Source organism: Folsomia candida, unplaced genomic scaffold (genome assembly GCF_002217175.1).
Source record: "Folsomia candida strain VU population unplaced genomic scaffold, ASM221717v1 Fcan01_Sc022, whole genome shotgun sequence".
NCBI classification, from domain to species: Eukaryota; Metazoa; Arthropoda; class Collembola; order Entomobryomorpha; family Isotomidae; genus Folsomia; species Folsomia candida.
The window spans coordinates 1,473,489-1,492,038 of NW_019091214.1; the positions used below are offsets into that span (position 1 = coordinate 1,473,489).

At 33.0% G+C, this 18,550-nt stretch overlaps 1 protein-coding gene and 1 long non-coding RNA gene across 2 annotated transcripts; one reads left to right on the forward strand and one right to left on the reverse strand.

Annotated features, from left to right (window-relative positions):
- Positions 1–170: 170 nt before the first annotated feature.
- Positions 171–9,690, reverse strand: LOC118438533 (arrestin domain-containing protein 5-like). Its single transcript, XM_035858985.1, has 5 exons — positions 9,307–9,690; positions 9,083–9,211; positions 4,255–4,658; positions 2,300–2,500; positions 171–1,503 (listed from the first exon to the last, which is right to left on the reverse strand). The coding sequence occupies exons 1-5, from the start codon at positions 9,425–9,427 to the stop codon at positions 901–903; spliced, it is 1,458 nt and encodes a 485-aa protein (XP_035714878.1). The 5' UTR covers positions 9,428–9,690; the 3' UTR covers positions 171–900.
- Positions 9,691–17,214: 7,524 nt separating this feature from the next.
- Positions 17,215–17,858, forward strand: LOC118438520. The gene is made up of 3 exons (XR_004836881.1): positions 17,215–17,489; positions 17,576–17,646; positions 17,707–17,858. It is a non-coding gene; the product is annotated as an uncharacterized LOC118438520 (long non-coding RNA).
- Positions 17,859–18,550: the final 692 nt, after the last annotated feature.

The window sequence follows — 18,550 nt, forward strand, 5'->3', positions numbered from 1 at the left end:
AAGTTTAAACAAAATTGCGTGATTTTGGTGTCGAATCAAAAATACTAAAATTGTTTCTTTTCAAATTTTCATTCTTCAAACCTTACAACTTGAATTATTCAAATTCAGAGAGTTGAATTAAAATTAATAAAATTTTTATTTTCTAAATTTTTATTTCCAATGCTGTTAACCTTACAACTTAAGTTATTTATTCAAGTTTATACATTTTGATTATTTGCGCGATTTTGGAGTCGCATTGAAAATAATTAAGCTACTGAAAGATATGAAAAAGATCTAGAATGGTCTCGATGTTTGCTGGAGAATTATTTAAAATGACGTCGCCCCAGTCGTGAAAGCATTTCCAGAACATTTCCCCATTCCGGCACAACTTTCCAAAATTTCCACACTTTTTCAAATCTTTCAAATTTGTATTTCCAACTTTGCAAACCTGATAAATTAAACTACTCAAATTCAAACATTTTGAATAGTTGCGTATTTTTCGAAATCTTTATTTTCAATTTTGCTAACTGACAAATTAAATTATTCAAATTTCCACGTTTTAAAAATTTAAACAAACTGCGTGATTTTGGAGTCGCATTAAAAATAATAAAATTGCTGAAATCCATAACTAACTGAGAAGATATGGTTGAGGTTAAATGCAATTATTTAAACGGACGTTGTCCCTTTGGTGAAAGCATTTACTGAATCGGTTCCCACTTCCGGTACAACTTTCCCCCAATTTCTCACACTTTCTCAAATTTTCATTTAAATTTTCTAAATTTTTATTTCCAATTTTGCTAACCTGACAAATTATATTATTAAAATTCACATATTTTAAAACAAAGTTGGGAGATTTTAGATCAAAAATGATAAAATTGCTTAATTAATCCAAAAAATGTGACACAGGTCGATCAAAATTATTTAAACGGACGTTGTCCCTCTGGTAAAAGCATTTACCGAGCAGGTTCCCACTTCCGGTACAACTTTCCTCCCACTTGGGGACCCCGGACTTTTAAACTTCGTGGGGGAAACCTCCTGAAAAACCAGCTTTTTTACCGGACTTCCACTCCCACTTCCGGTCGAGTCTGTCGCAGATAAGCGACGAAGCGTGCTTTTCTGCGGAAGCGGAGATTTCTTCGGGACCACGTGGATCATCGAACTTTCCAAAGAATTTAGAAAACTGACATCTTGCACGGGATTATTTTGACTTTCTCCAGGTTCCGGTTCGAGTTGGACGATAATAATTTTCGGGGGTGGAGCAGGTTGGTTTAAAATTGGCGGTATTGTTGAAATAATTGGATCGTCAGGTTCCACCTTCTCTACAATTTCGACGCTTTCAGTTGTTTCAATTTTATCAATTTCGTCACTCCCAGAGCCAGGGTTGGAATCGTCACTGGTTTGACCCTTGTTGACCTCGGTGTCTTCGTCGTCATCGATTTTTTTGATTAATTCGACACTCCCGAGGGTTATCGGAACGACAATTTTTATCAATTGGTAGGGAAACTTTATCGCCTCGGCGGAAAACTAGGGAGGAAAAAGTGTAAAAATTAGTTTCGAATAATCGGCTAATTCACAAATTCACAAATTAAGCAGACAACTTGACAAATTTCGTGAATTTTGCAGCATTTCACAAAACTTTTTTTGATATTTCTGTTCGTAAATTTGGCTTCAAGCATATTTTTATCCCGCAGAATTATTTCGCACTTAAAATATTTGCAAAATTGTATTTTTCAAGTTTCAACCCCATAAATTGTTTTTTAAGAAATTCAAATTTCAGGATATATGTAAATTCAGATTCCAGATTCAGAATTAAGAATTTTTCGTATGTAAGAAATAGCTAAATTTTTAATGAAACATTTTGCTAATTCGTTATCATTTGGCAAAAGATGAGTTACGGTACGAAATAAGGCGTTGTTCTGGGTACACGAAAGTCTAATTTTTCCGAAATTTGTGCCATTTCAAAAAAACTTTTGTTGTGAAAGTTTAAGATTTATGTCCCCAAAAATTTACCCCAGAAAATTAGAATACTTTTATTTTGCAAAAAGTTGATTAAGAAATGAAGTACGTCAACTTTTTTTTACTTTGACCACACGCCGTATATTTTTCCTACCTGAATGAAATAAGTGCAGAAAATGCTATTTTTCAAATTTTTACCATTTTATGAAAAGTTATTGTTGTAAAAGCTCAAGATTTATGCTCCAAAAAATTTGCCTAGAAAACTAGAATAATTTTATTTCGCAAAAAATGGCTAAAAATGAGTATCAAAATTAACTCGCCAATTTTTTTTCTATTTTCACCACGTGCCGTGTATTTTTCCTACCTGAATGAAATAATTGATTTTAATGTCGCCATATTCCTTGGCGTTTGAGGAGACGACGCTCTCTTCCGGAATTTCGATCTCTTCCACCCATCGCTTATAATCGTCGGGATTATCCTCGTCCGGAGCTAAGTCGTCGAGTGCGAGTTTGACCACGGTTCTCCGCTCAATCATCGTCTTCTCTTTGGTCACGACGGTTATTTCCTTCCGGTAAAAATCAAATTATTGGTAAAAATTACCGGTGCAAGTAACGCGTTTTAATAGAAATTTGAAAATTTATGGTCTTGATCATTAAGAAAAATTCAAATTTGTAAACTTGTGTTCATTTTAAAGATTCGAAAGATTTCGAAATATTACTAATTCGAAATTCAAATTTATTCCAGGCCGAAATTTCAAAACCCAAAAACCCTCGAACATCATATCGTGACGAAAAACTCAACATTTCCCACGCAGTGAAAGTAACTAGCCACTTGCAAGAAATAACGGCAAGATAGTGGTTTTTTGACAGGTATTTGGACCTGCAAGAAATGCAAGGTGCGTGAAACTACCTACAAACTTCCCGCCGATTTAGTTCATACTGCGCGTGGCTAGATGGCGCAGATTTTTTTGCACTTTCTCGCAGTTTTTTGCACCTCGTATTTCTTGTATTTATTGCTTTACAATGTAAGACATGGAGCAAACCTGCAAGAAATAAATTATTGAAATTTGTAACTTATCAAATTTCAAAATTTCTTAAAAAATGTGTAATCTTTTTTGTCACAATTGTTAATATTAATGCCTTTTTTTGTTTATATTTTGATATTGTATGCTTCTTTTTTCAGGTATACTAGATGATTAATATTTCTGAAATTTCGATGTATCGAGTATTTTTTTATTTTTTTTATTACTTAAATTTTAACTTCTGCTATGATTTATTAGAATCTGAGGCAAATTTAGCAAAAGTTAAAACATATAAAATTAAAAGTATGACGGCAAAAGTCTACAAATTTTAATTTAGTGCATTGTTTAAAAAAATGAGGAAAATTTTATTCAGTGCAAATATTTCACTCTTCGTTAATAATAGAGAAAAAGAAACTGGCAAGAATTTCCGCGAAGAATTTTATTTTGGTCGAAAATTTTATCGGAAACTTTGAACAAAATTCGAAATTAAAAAATTGTATCTCTTTACATGCAAAATTTCTAAAATGACATCAATTTCAAAAGTTTTCAGATAATTGTAAATCTATATCTACTTTAATGTAAAGAAATTTTTGGTGGTATTTTAAAGAAATTGATAATTCATTTTACATTTTTTGATAAATTTCTTCAAAAATTAATTCGCTAATTTTATCATTTTTAACTCATGATTCTTGCTAAAAATTGTTTGTGAATTAAATTCCTACATTACGAACCTGTTACATCAAATTATTATTTCAGCAAGTTGATTATTTGCAATGCGACTTCAAAATCATACAATCATACATCATAAATTGCTAAAATGTACGAATTTGCATAATTTAATTCGTCGCGTTAGCAAAATAGCAACTAATTTCAAGTGACAAAATTATTAGTAATGCGTTGAAATCGAAGCAATTGGTTCTAAATTTCATATTGAAATGGTATTCAGTAATTCAGTAATTTCAGTATATGATTTATGCAAATCCTGGTAAATTGTTACCAAGACGTGTTGGTATAAAAATAAAATTGATTAGAGATAAATTTCGCTGTTGGATTATAAAAATCTGAATTTCATACACAGACAATTGCCGGTCGTAATATTACCGGAATCCAAATTTCATAACCGGAATGCATAACTCTACTCACCCGCCCAATAATTAAATAGTTCTGTACGAAATTAAACTTTGTCCGAAACAGTAAAAATAATTGTATTCTGGTAACGTTACCGGAATACATTTTTTACCGAACCGATTTTTTTTACCGGCCAAAAAAAATCACAACCAAAAATACGCATCACTCACCTGCATGAGCATCAATACCACAAAAGTGAAACAGGTATCGGTCAAGACGGCCAACCTGAGTTCTACTTTCTCCCCCGGAACGAATCCCCGCTTCGATAAGCACAACCCGATCGAGGCATAATTCAGCGAGCAGAGGCATGGCAAGTAAAAGGTCAATAAACTACGTGACCTGACCTCTGACCTCGACACGGTAAGGTCATCTTCCGTGACCTCGTTTAAGTCGAGATCACCTCGCACCGGGAAGAGTAGAATTTCCCGCCGTGGTTTCGGCTCCTTATGGATTAGTGCTTCCATCTTGTACCAAATCGTGATAGTGGGCGTGGCCAAGGATGACGGTAAATTTGGGGGAAGTTGATACTCAAAGGGGAAAATGTGCGTGCCTTCGCGTAACGTTTCTTCAGAGGCTGGAAGAACAAATTGATTATTGTTTTAGGAATAATTAAATATCAGTAAAGGGAACGTCCGTACATTACGTAATAAAAAGAACACCGAATTTTAGACCTGTATCCCTTCCCTATCTTACCCATGTTAAGCTTAATGTGAGTAAGATAGGCACCTCAAAAACACCCACACATCCTTTTGAGTCCGTAATATATGGATGTTCCCTAAATAGGCTTACGTATGACAACACCTTATTTAGTTTCTCAATTCACTTAGCAAATTTTTATGAAGCTCAAAATATGTATGTCGTGAGGGGGTTCGCAAAATACGAATCTCGCATTTCAAGTCTATTTATAAAAGCATTTAAAATTTTTTGATAGATTTTGATTTTAATGAGATTTCAATGGATTTAAGTACTTTATCTTGCTAGTCAGGACAAGTTTTCGAAATACAGAGGTTACCCACGTCAACCTTGGCATACGTCGAAAATTGAGCATGGCAGCATAATTTCCAAAGTTTTTGCCGGAAAACCATGCTATTCTATTTCGCAAATTTACCCAGATATAGGGCATGTTCTTGTTATTATTTTGCAAACTCATCCTTTCTTTACCATTATCAGCAAGAGAAATCACAGAAATCCATGGAAACAAGATCAAAATCGGTGTTTTTAGTAGATTGGCGAAATTGCGAAGTCGTATTTTCTCACGACAAAAATTTTGATCAACGCAAGTTTTGCTAAACAAGTTGGGATACGAAATAAGACGTTGTCGTGAGTACGCCCAAACACATGACCAGTTGCTGGGTAAATTTGTGAAAAAAAAATCCCATGGTATTCCAGCAAAAATTTTCCTAAGATTAATAACAGGATTTTCCAGAAATTATAGATTCGTCGCTTAAATCTCACAAAATTTGTTCTGCCGTATAGCTCAAAATTAGAAAAATAAACTGCATTTCACTAAATTTTATGAGATTAATCGGAATTACGAAATAATTAGTTAGCCATTTTTCTTAGGTGAGGCAAAAGTAACAATTGGTGCCCGCAAAAAAAAGCGTCACCATGGTTACGGCGAAGCCTAAGTATGCATTCGTATACACCCTTTGAAACTGTCGACAAGGCTAGAGCCTAAACGGTTAATCCTACGCAAATGGTGTAAAGAGCAATCGTGCAGAGGAGAATGAGGAGATGCGGTTTTACAGCTTTCACGACGGAAAAGTTGCATTTTGAGCCCCCAAATTTCAATTTGAAACTTTACAATCAAAATTTGAGACATTTGTGTCAAAGGAATATATGCATAAAACCTGATTTTATTGTGTAAAAATCGGTTATGCATCATTTAAAACAAATCCGATTGAGATCGGTTCAAAACTGAAAGAGTTTTGATGGAGGCATCTGAAACTGTTCATGTTGCTAAGCATTCTTCATCCAAATTGCAGTATAGCTGGTTGCTATTAGCAGCCAATATAGCAATTTACTAAAAATAATAGTAGTTGTCTTTAATAAATTTCGGGTATAAAACATTTAGACACGCACTTGCTGGTCAGAGTTAGGAAATATCGGATTGGTGATTATTAATCCGGACTAGGGATAATTGTAAATTCTATTGAAAATTTTAAATTTAATCATTAGATTACTTTGTCAAATTTACTGTCCGTTTTATTACTACACTCTAAGAAACACGGTAACTAAGTTATTACCAGGCGGTGTATCTATGTGACTCTACCGCATGGTAATTAATTTATTATTCAGTGGTAGACATTTTGTTACCAAACCGGTAATAACCCTGGTCGCGAAATTTGAAAAAATCACCTAAAATCCACGAAATAAAATAACTTTAAAAAAGCTTCCTTAGGTGTGGCGCTGCTAAAAGTGAAAAACAAGATTTCTGGCCTTATCTTTTAAATATCTCGTCCCCTCATCATTGTAACAGGAGATGGTGGCTTTTAGAAGTGAGCCGGGCCTGGGCTTTAAGTGGGCTCGCCCAGGCCCATTGGGCTTTGGGCGGGTGGGCCTGTCAGCAACCGGGCTTGGGCGGGCCTGGGCTTTTGAGGAACCAAATTTAATTGGGCCGGGCCTGGGCGGGCTTTTGCCCAGCCGGGCTTGGGCTTTTTAGGAAAAGCCCAAGCCCGAATCAAAACAACCCAGTCTCATATTTTTTGGGGGTGAATGAGATTATATTCAAAATTGCAGTACAGCGGTACAACTGCATGAAGTTCTTGGTGTTTTTCACCCCACCAGTTATCTTCTTACACACCAGATTTACTTGTTCCTTTCTGTTATCACTACATTGTGTATATTTATATACACATACATACGTATATGTCATCCTTATTGCTCATGGTAAAATCAGAGCAATCACTTCTTGGCACATATTCAACCAGTGTTGTAGTAATTAATTACAAAAGTAATTAATTACGTAATTAATTACAAGAAAAATCGAAAAAGTAATTAGTAATTAGAGTTTAATTACTTTGCGCAATGTAATTGTAATTAGTAATTAATTACTTGGCTTCAATTGAGTAACAAAGTAATTAATTACTTTGAGTAATTAATTACTTGATTGCTTCGAACTAGAATGCATATTAGCAAAATCGTGATTTGCAAGATCATTTTTAGTCGATCGTGAAGATTAATTTTTGGTTAATTACTCTCCCGGTATCAATTATTCATTTTCTTTTAATTTGATTTGTTGGAATATATGTACTAGGATTAGATTAATCTTAAGAGGTTAATTGCAGTTCTTTAGTATATGTCTGCTCTTAGAAATATAGTATTAAAATATTACCAAGCGGTATTCATATGTGACTCTTCCAAAGTGGTAGTGGTTAGTAATGCAGTGTAATAATATTTAGCTAGGTATTAAAGTTTTACTATATAGGTAACACATTTTTTCGGATCGGTAAAAAGTTACCAGTCGACTGGTATAATTTTAAGACCAAGCGGTAGCAACTTTGATACCGGGAAATTAATACCTGCGTGACTATAACATACCTTTAAGATTTTGCCATATCATTATATAAAAATGTAATTAATTTGTAATTAAGTAATTAATTACTTTTCACAGAAGTAATTGTAATTGTAATTAATTACTTGACTGATGTAATTGGTAATTGAGTAATTCATTACTTTCTTTCGTCAAATGTAATTAAGTAATTAGTAATTAATTACAAACTCAAGTAATTAAGCAACACTGTATTCAACATATCTTACACTTAGGGAACTTGAAATTAGTCCCAGATACTACACAGCTTGACAAAGTAATTGTACTGTAATCAATTAAAAATTCCAGTTTTAATTCAGGAGGTTGAATTTTTATTTATGTACATCTTATTAAATAATTATATTTTATAAATTTTAGGGTGCCGTTCAATAACTATCTTGAATGATGGGTATTTTTGATAATCATTATTTAAACCTAGCCTTACAAAAAGCCCAGTGGGCTTAGCCCGGTGGGCCTGGGCCTGGGCGGGCTTTTTTAATAAAAAGCCCAATGGGCTTGGTCGGGCTTAGGCTTCATTTTTCCGGGCCTGGGCGGGCCCGGGCTTTTGAGATGGGCTTTTGAACCGGGCTTGGGCGGGCCGGGCTTTGAAAAGTCCAGGCCCGGCTCACCTCTAGTGGCTTTGCATCACCGTGAGGCCAGTCATTTTACGCTAAGCTTCTGGCAATAAAGAATTTATTCGCATAATAATTCGCAACTCGCTGGAACAAAGTCTAGCTTCACGAATTTCTCAAAATTATCATTTGTTACTTTCTCGTTCGTATTGGGAACTAGTTGTGCTAGTAAATACAATTAGCCTTAAGCGTACTACCGCCGCTGGCTTGGTCAATTGTTTCTAAATTATTTAAGAAAATCCTACCCTTAAATTTTCGAACGGAGCATTTTTTAAATTCAGCAAAGGTGGTTGAAGTAGTTTGTATAACACATGCAGAAAATTGTTCAAGCCAATTAAATTTCGTTACGGGCTATCTATAAATTATGTTGGCTGCCTGAAGTACTGGTTAGCTTGTGAAATAAATTATTTGCTAATCTAATCATATTCATCCTCCGAAATAGTTTTTATAAACTCAAGTTTATAAGCCTTTCCAAATAATCTGTTTATGCATCAATATATATTTTCATTAGCAATGCTTTAACTAATTTTTTAGTGGCAAATGCAATTTTTGTTATCGTTGCAGTGTGTAATAAACGGCGTGATATGTTATATGGTTAAAATGACTGGCCTCACGGTGATGCAAAGCCACCATCTCCTGTTACAATGATGAGGGGACGAGATATTTAAAAGATAAGGCCAGAAATCTTGTTTTTCACTTTTAGCAGCGCCACACCTAAGGAAGCTTTTTTAAAGTTTTTTACAATCCGCGTGTCATTCGTGGAAGAGTGTTTAAATTTGTGACTTGTGATTTGAAAACTTCTCTCGGTAAAGATTATGAAACAACTGTTTTTCTCACCATATTTGAAAATCGTATGAAAAAATTGCTTTCTCGCTCTCCGTTGAGGTTTTACGCCTCGTTGTCGAAAACAACTTGAATCTTCGGTCCATTTTATGATTGCGTGGCCCTCAAATTTTAAATAAATTCCTAAACAAAGTATTTCAAAAATCAGATTTTTTTCCAAAATTTAAAAAAATTGAGATTATTTTTTGCATCTAAATTTCCACACTTTTCTTTCCCACCTTTATGCGAATATTCATCCGTCACAACGATCACAAATTTTCCCGTGATATTTTCCCCGCCTCGATAACCCCCAGAATTCTGTGACTTGTCCAAGAATATTTGAAAAAGTTGGATTGGCATTGTTGCAAAAGTTTGAACATTCGAAATTTCCCAATAAAAATTTACAAAAGGTCAGAAAATCTCAAAATTATTAAGAAACTCGTATTTCTCGCGACAAAAATTGGGAGATCAAAAATTTCAAAATTTCAAAGCACAAAATTCCGAACTTTACGTTAAAGATCTAAAAAATCTTACTATTGAGGCAATTCACGCAGTCCTTGGTAACTTTGTAAAATTATTCGCAACTTTAAAAAATAATTTTACAAGCTTTACAAAATCAAAAGACGCCCTTGTTCTGCGTAAGTTTACCAAAATTTGTAAGCTAATTTTCCTCAAAAATACTTGTAAAATTTTATAAAAATTTGAAAGTTTACAAATTTTACAAAGTTACCAAAGAATGACTGTGGGAATTGCCTCAATATTATTTCAGAGAAAGTAGAGAAAGCTGTTGCTCCTCTTTCTCCTCCCTACGCATGATGCAAAATGATGCAAAAATGCAAATAACTAGGTAAAAAAATATACAAATTAGACCAAACTGGATCCTGGGCGTGGTCCGATCTACTTATTCATTCCGCTGTCATATGTACATACATAAAGAGCGTCACACTTTTTTGTCGTCCCGACCACGTGGTAAACTCCATGTGGAGTAAGTACGTCCTAAATCCATCGCATACTTTATGCATGGCTTCGACACGTAAATTATTTTGCATGTCGTATCCTTAATCGTTCCTCCATTAATTTGTCAGCCGTAAATTAGACATGAATGCATCATGTTAGTGAAATATTCTAATTTTTTGTAGCTAAATTGGTAACGGAATTTGATCCATCGGCAATAAAAAATAATACGGTAAAAATTCCTGGTAATATGTTACCAATAATATAGCAAAATTGGAAAAATTCAATGTCGGAAGTAATTAAATGGTAACTTGCATTTTTATAATTGGTGGAACGTTAGATTTAATTGCAATTGGTACTTGGTAAAATTTTACCAACAAACAAAAAACTTGTGGTTAAAGTTCTTCGCCATAATTTAAATTTTTCCAAAAGCATACAAGATTTTGTTAGAAGTAGGTGCTGTGGTAGTACTTTAAAAATGTTGCAAGTTTGTAGAGTAAGTTATCAAATTACGAGAAACTTCAAACCCGATAAATTTTTAGATGTTATAAAATGTCGCAAAAAATTTGTAATTTTAAAATTTCAAAATTACATATGCAAAAAGGTATATTTGTCCACCCACTCTGTTGCATGGCATTTCATTATTACGTAACCCACGCGTTTCTTGCTGGCTTCACTAATTAACTAATTAGTGAGAAAACCTAGTTAATTATTTGCTTTTTTAAGGCATAACACGAACACGGATAAGCACTCATCTGACCCTCGCGTGACATACATATGTCCATATCGCGTGTCAATAACGAACTAAATTGAGTGACATTGTATCCGAAATGTGTCACGGGATGGAATACTTTCACTACTTTTTACTCTCTCTTGTTTTTTGTGGCTCGTTATTTTGTACGTTGTAGCTTGCAAAAGCGATGTTATTCAAATTAGTTATACATTTTTGGTAATAATTTAGTTATTACCGTAGTGGTAATGATCTGCTTACAAATAATAGAGTCTGGAATTTCATATGTTGTTTTGTTTTATAATTTTATAAGTATGTGTGGGATTAAAATTATTCGTTTGGTAACAATTTAGTTATTACCATGATGGTCATGAACTGTTTAATTTAATCTCGTGTTTTATACGTAATGCAAAAATTATGTATGGGATTCAAATTATTCGTTTGATAATAGTTTATTTATTACCGCAGTGGTAATGATCTCTTTAGGTTCCTAAAATAAAATAGATCCGTTTAATTCCTCAATTATTAGGGGGGGGGCAGATAAATATGCACATATTTATTTTCAACAGTTTCATTTGACGAGGCCCGATAGTCGAATTTTGTGTTATTTTTTGGAAACATTTTTTCATGGAAATGATTCTGCCATGAAAAAGAGAAGAAAAAAAAGGAATCCAAAATAAAAATTCACTATGAAAAGTTTATTGGATTAAAATTTGTTGTTATAATTAAATTATTTTATAATCTGTTGCGATTCAACGTCAAAAACGTAATTTATTTATTCTGTCATTTTTGTTTGTAATTTAGATCATGCGTCGTTCACTTGGGTGTTTGTATTTTATAATTAGACTCTTTTCTTCATAATAAATGTATACAAAAAAGGGCAAATTTTAAAATTCTAACCATAGTTCTTATAATTTCACAATGGATGTTTCCAACCCTAAACTCGGTAGGGTGAGAAAAAAGATTTCTGCACGAATTTGTAAAATTTCAGTAGGAAAATTTTATGGAAAAATATGGTAAACTTACAAAGACCTCTTTTTGCCCATATAAACATGTGCTCAGCTTATGAACTTGATCAAACTAGCTATTAATGATTTTATTTTTGAATAATAATGTCCCATTTTTGCATAAAAACACTTTTAAAGCTTCCAAAGATTTTGATGGGACAAAAAATTATTCAAAATTTGATTCGATTTGAAGTCGAAAATGTAATTTATAATAGATTTCGTCTTTATTAATATCTTTATTACGAGGTAATATAGTTCCACACTTGAATTAATCACAGAATAAATCTTTGTAATCCTGAGAGTACATTCAAATGAACTTAAACTTGGTGTAATAAAGTGTGAAAAAGGTCTCCGCATCTCTTAGAGTGATAAACTAGGCAATAAATTGAGGAAAAAGCTATCCAATAGTTTTCAAAATTTCAGAAGGAAATTCAGGTTATGCTAAACATATGTAAAAATATAAGTATCAAAAGGCTTGGGTAGACTATTACAAAAGATAAGTAAAAATTAAATTAAATTTCATGCAACTTAAAGTCAAAATTGTAATTTGAATAAATTTTATAACGATTACAACTAGCATAGGTTTGAGTTTGGTATTTTGTAATTTTTCACAATTTCCCAATGAATCTTTGTAAACGTGTAAACTGGGAAATAAATTGAGAAACACGGTTTCCAAGAATTTGAAAAAATTTCAAGAGTAAAATAAGATTCCCGCAAACTAACCATCTCATTTTTATAAAATGTGTGCCAAATTTGTTGATCAAATTTGCTATTAAGGATTTTATTCGTAAATAATTTACAAGACTTGGATGGATTGTGTAAAAAAAATGATACGTTCAAAGTCGAAAATGTAATTTATATAAATTTTATCAGTTTAGTTGCAACTTACAATGCGATGGTGTGAAGTGTAACCCTCCGATTTGGCTGAAATTTTGAAATTAGGTGGTCCACAAGTCAATACAACCAACGTTTCTTCAGCCAGTTTGTGCGATGGTTGTAGTTACTCAAAATATTTGAGGTCAAAGTTGAAAAAACGGCCGACTTTTTTAGGCGGAGTGAGAAAACTCCACTTCCATTCTCTTCTCCTCGCATTGATTTTCACTCCGAAAAATAATTCATTTCATCACTTTTAAGTTTAATTTGTTATAGAAAAATATTAATTATTCATTGAACCTGGGTCTTCGACTTTGTTTTCAAATGAATTGGAAATCAGAATAACCAACGGTTTCGAAATGGAAAGTAAGTTAAGTTTTTCCATGTTTATTTGCCTTTAATGAATTTATAAATTAATATTTGTATGAATTTTTAATGCAAAGAAGTAAAAATCTCACTTATTCAATTATGAATTAAATTAAGTGAATACTAGGCGTGTTAATTCCTATTTAATAATGTTTTATTTTGGTTATTTTGCATCACTACTTACGCTTGTGTATGAAGGCGTATTTGTGAGAAACCTGAATAAAATCAATGCGATTATAAATTCAAATAAACATGGAAAAACTTAACTTATTTTCCATTTAGAAAATGGAAAAATGGTTATTCTAATTTTCAATTCATTTGAAAACAACGACCAAGACCCAGGTGCAGTGAATAATTAATGCTTTTCTATAATAAATTAAATTTAAAAGTGATGAAAGGAATTATTTTTCGGAGTGAAAATCAACGCGAGAAGAGAATGGAAGTGGAGTTTTCTCACTCCGCCTGAAAAAGTCGGCCGTTTTTTCAACTTTGACCTCAAATATTTTGAGTAACTCCAACCATCGCACAAACTGGCTGAAGAAACGTTAGTTGTATTGACTTGGACCACCTAATTTCAAAATTTCAGCCAAATCGGAGGGTTACACTTCACAGCATCGCATTGTTAGGTTTATTTCTTTCTAATTTCTAATTTCTAAATTTTTCTAATTTCGTAACAAATCTTTGCAATTCTGTACGTACTTAAATTGAGAAATACATAAATTAAAAAAATAGGTTCCCAACCTTCGTTAATAAACTCGGTAATAAATTCACATGTTTATAATAAATGTTTATAAAATTCAGAAGGAAAATCAGATTCTCGTAAACTTACAACTCTTTTTTATTTTTTCATAAAATATGTGCCAATTTTGTTAGTTTGATCATGATTTTATTCGTCAATAATATGGGCCTAATTTTTGCATGAAAGCGTATTATATAAATCCATTCACAGACTTGAATGAAGTAAAAACAGATAAAAATTGATGGGGTTAGAAGTCGAAGGTGTAAGTTTTACGAATTTTATTATTATAGTGGTAAATTAGGTAAAGTAAATGGTTTCGCATTGGCGAATTTGATCAAATATGTATCTAGTTTCCAATGATTTTATTTGCAAATTATAATATAGTGTCGAATTTGTCCATAAAAAAGTACTAGACGGAATAAAAATGAGATTAAAATTTGATACGATTTGAACTCAGAGAAAAAATTGTATTAAAAAAAATACGTAATTCAGACGAATTTCTCCCGCAGTCAACATTGAATTGAAACCTAAAAGCTGTTTACAACTTTCCACCCACAAAATTTTAAGGAACAAATTTTAACCTATAAAACCTAGTGGCTCTAAATTTTTACATCGAGTGAGTGAGTCACGAAATGTAATCAGCATGAAATATTGATTACTAGTGTAGAAGCCCGTCAATCGACGTGCAAAATAGGCCCGTCGATAAGCCCGTTACCCGAACATTAGTGAAGTTAGCCCACCCTTTTCGCTCCCTGCAGAGTGGAGAGAGAAAAGGAGAGGCTAACTTCTCAAATAAGCGACCGACCCAGCAGCGATACACTCGCCTGCTTTATATAGTTTAGATAGATTGTACCCAATAATTACAACAGGTCGTCTATCCATAATTTTACAATGAATCTTTGTAATTCTGGAAGTAAACTGGGAACTAAATCTGGAAAAATGGTTCCCAAACGTTTTTACAATTTCCGAAGAAAAATCAAATTACAAATCGTAAACTTACAAACATCTCTGGTTTTTATAAAAACATGTGCTAAGTTCGTGAATTTCATAAAAATTGCTGTTAATAATTTTATTCGTTAAAATAGTGCTTTATTTTTTCAATCAAAAAAGGATTTGAAGTGTCTACAGGTTTGGATGAAAAAATAAATAAAATTTGATACGATTCGAAGTCGAAAATGTAATTTTTGACAATTTTATCATATTATTTATCACAAAGGAAATACAGTCTCAAAGTAGTTTATAAAATTTCAGAAGGAAAATCAGCCTATAACTCGTAAACTTCCAAAAATCACTGGTTTTTAGCCCGAACCAGGGCTTATGTAATTGTCATGTCCGTCTGTCTGTCTGTCTGTCTGTCTGTCCGTCTGTCTTCGATAACTCTCGAACAGGTTGACCGATTGACTTGAAATTTTCACCATATGCATATTGGACAAAGTTAGGAAACGAGTTCGAAGATGGGCCAAATCGGTCCAGTGGTTGACCGGTGGGGGTCATCGGAGTGGGTGGGGTATAATGCACCAAAATTTCAAAATTGTCGCAGAAAGCTGAAATTTGGCAAAGAGGTTGCTAATGGCTCCTAATAGATGAAAATGAGTTCAAGTTGGAAAAATTTTCATCTTGAGGGACCCTATGGTTGACCCATACTGATTTTTCAAAATCGTCATATCGAGCTGAAATTTGGTAGATAAGTTGCTTATGGGTCTTAACGGAAGAATATGACATGAAATTGGTAAAATTTTTATCTAGAGCGACCCTATGGGGTGACCCATACCGATTTTTATAAATTAGCATAGAAAGCTGAAATTTGGACCAGAGATGCTTACTGCTTTCTCATGAAATAATATGAAGTTAAATATGACAAAAATTAACCAGAGGGGCTATAGAGGCGACCCCCACTGGGAAGTAGTCAAGGACAAGGATAGTAAATATTTTTAGAATTTGGAGCCTAGTAGTACGAAAGATTGATGCTAGTTAACCCACAAATTAGTGTAAAATAGTAGCACATAATTTTATAGAAAACTACTGACAAACATGGGTTTACTAATCACTCCTGGTTCGGGCTAAGCAAAGCTGTACTGATAGGTTTTTAAATATGTGCCCAATTTGTGAATTTGATAAAAATACCTCCTAATGATTTTATTCGTAAATAATTTGTGTAAAAAAGTGTTAAAAGGGGTGGATGGAATAAATTTGTAGATAAATAAATAAAATTTAATACGCTTCGAAAATATACCTGTGAATTTTATCACGATACTTGCAACTTAGGTAAAAAATTTATCTTAATGGAATTTTCCCTAATTATGTTATGAATTTTTGCTATTCGGTAAGCCAACAAGGAAACAAATTGGGAAAAAGGTTCCCAAAAGTTTGTAAAATTTCAGAAGGAAAATACTATTCTTGTAAACGGACAATATATTTTTTTAAATAAAAATATCTATGCGTCACAGTTGTTACTTTAATTATAATTTTATTCGTATAGTGTATCCACAAACTCGGATGGAATAAAAATAGGTATAAAACATATACATACATAAAAAACATAAAAATAAAACACAAAAAGAAACATAAAAATTTGATATTTGAAGTCGGAAATGTAATTTTTGTGAATTTAATCGTATTATTTAATAAAGGGTGTTGATTTAATCCGCGAACATTTTTAACTGCAAAAAGGAAGCGGTTGTTTTACAAAAGTACGAATACTACCAAAGCCTATCTTTTTTTCATTGATGCCTCAGTATTTGCTCTTTATACCATGCACATCAATCATCCCTTCCGCTCTTTGCTGTAGCCTCCATGCTAATTTTCCCAAAGTTGATTCTGGCACTGGATTTAATTTGTTTTGAACTTTGGTAATTATCTCTTCCCATGTTGAAGGTTTTGGAGCTGGTGCACTTTTTCCTTAGGTCTATGCAACATGTTATCCTGGGAATATGCGGCCAGATTTTTATCATTCCACAAAAATTTCCTACGTACGATTGAAACTAGTGGCTCCAATATCTACATAGTGGAGTCTTCGATGTGATATGTGACATTGTCCTGGTTGAAAATAATTTTCATCTTAACTGGCAATAATTCCTTAAGCTATCAGAGCACATAGGTCGCATTTTGTCCATATCTCCCGTTTCATCATGTTTTCTCATTTTCATACAGTATTTAGAGATGTCACGGCACGCGCCAAAAGCCACTTGATACCACAACTTCCGACCCAAATTTCTGGACCCTCAGTAATGACTGGTCCGATTTTTTTGCTGTTCTGTATCTTCAATTTTGTCAGTATCATATTGGATATACATTAATTTCAGCCTCATCGATTCCGCGGATGTGGTGACCAAATTCCTAACGTCATCAGATACCCACTTTTTCGAGGGGTTTATGCAAATGCAACACGGTAATCATTATGTTTGGAAGGAAAATGAGTTTTCTCCGTTAGCTTGTTAGTTCTGTGACCACATAATGCCAATTCGACGATAGTTTTTACCGCAATGGACAATTTATCTTTGATTTTCGTTAAATCCATTTTCCGTTATTCCACTCCCTTGAACCATTTCGACGAGAACTTCAAGTTTTCGAACGAAATATCAACATATTTGTTGTTTTCCTAGTAGGTGGGACCCATTTGAGTTGTTCAGATAGTCTTCATGTTCGAAAAATTTGTGTTCATCCATTGGCACAAAGTGTTTCAGGCACGTCCGAATTTTGGTGGATTTTTTATTTCACCTGGAATTCCTCATATCCAAGACCTGCATCCCAATGGTATTGTGATAATGATTACTACCTATCATCGTTCCACACATGGTAAAAATTTCAAAGAAAAATATTAACGGGTTCAATAATTATAGCAGACTTTGTCTCGAGCGTGAGCCGAAAAATGGATGTTCGCGGATTAAATCAACACCCTTTACACATTCAGGTTAATTTATAACTCGGTAATAAATTCACATGTTTATAATAAATGTTTATAAAATTTCAGAAGGAAAATCAGATTCTCGTAAATTGATAATATATTATTTATGAATATATGTTCCAAATTTGTTATTGTGATTATTATTTTATTCATAAACAATAGGACAAAATTGTTAGATTAAAGCGTATTAAGTGCATCCACAGACTTGAATGGAATAAAAGCAGATACAAATTTGATATTATTTGAAGTCGAAATCGTAATTTTTATGAGTTGTATTATTTTAATTATAAGTTAGGTACGACTCGAAATCGAGTAGAGTTTGTGTTGTGGTTTTTGGAAAATGGTTGTCATTCTTACATAAATTTCCCAAATTTCGTAAGTAAACTCGGAAATAACTTGAGAAAAAAAGTTTCCGTACGAGTTTTCAAATATCCAGAATGAAGATCAAATTGTAATTCGTAAACTTATAAATATCTCTTTTCTATATAAAAAAAACGTTCCCAATTTGTAAATTCGATCAAAATAGCTGTTAATGATTTTGTTCGTAAATTATCGTGTGAATAAAATGTCAAAATTTGGAACGATTCGAAGTTAAAAAAGTAGTTTTTACGAATTTTATCAATTTATTTATAGAGCAGGTCTTATATATACCCGATCACTTACAAGTTCGGCCTCAAAATGGCCAAGAATGAATTTTGAAATCTCAAATTTCTGTAGAATACGCTAAATATATCTACCTACGGTCCGCCAAAATTTCAAAAGCTTTAATGGAAAACAAATTTCGTAGACGATGTCGAAGTCAAAAAGTCAGGAAACAAGTTTTTGTAAGTACAAAAATTTGTTCGACATACACTCGAAGAAGGCCTGACTACATTTTAACAGAGAGTGGTCTGGCCGTGCAAAAATTAAG

Excerpts from the sequence above, each read along its gene's own strand:
- LOC118438533 (XM_035858985.1), bottom strand. The coding sequence starts at position 9,427 with ATGCCAATCCAACTTTTTCAAATATTCTTGGACAAGTCACAGAATTCT. Across the intron at positions 4,659-9,082 it reads TCATACGATTTTCAAATATG|CCTCTGAAGAAACGTTACGC; the intron begins GTGAGAAAAACA and ends TTGTTCTTCCAG. Across the intron at positions 2,501-4,254 it reads TGGTATTGATGCTCATGCAG|GAAATAACCGTCGTGACCAA; the intron begins GTGAGTGATGCG and ends TTTTACCGGAAG.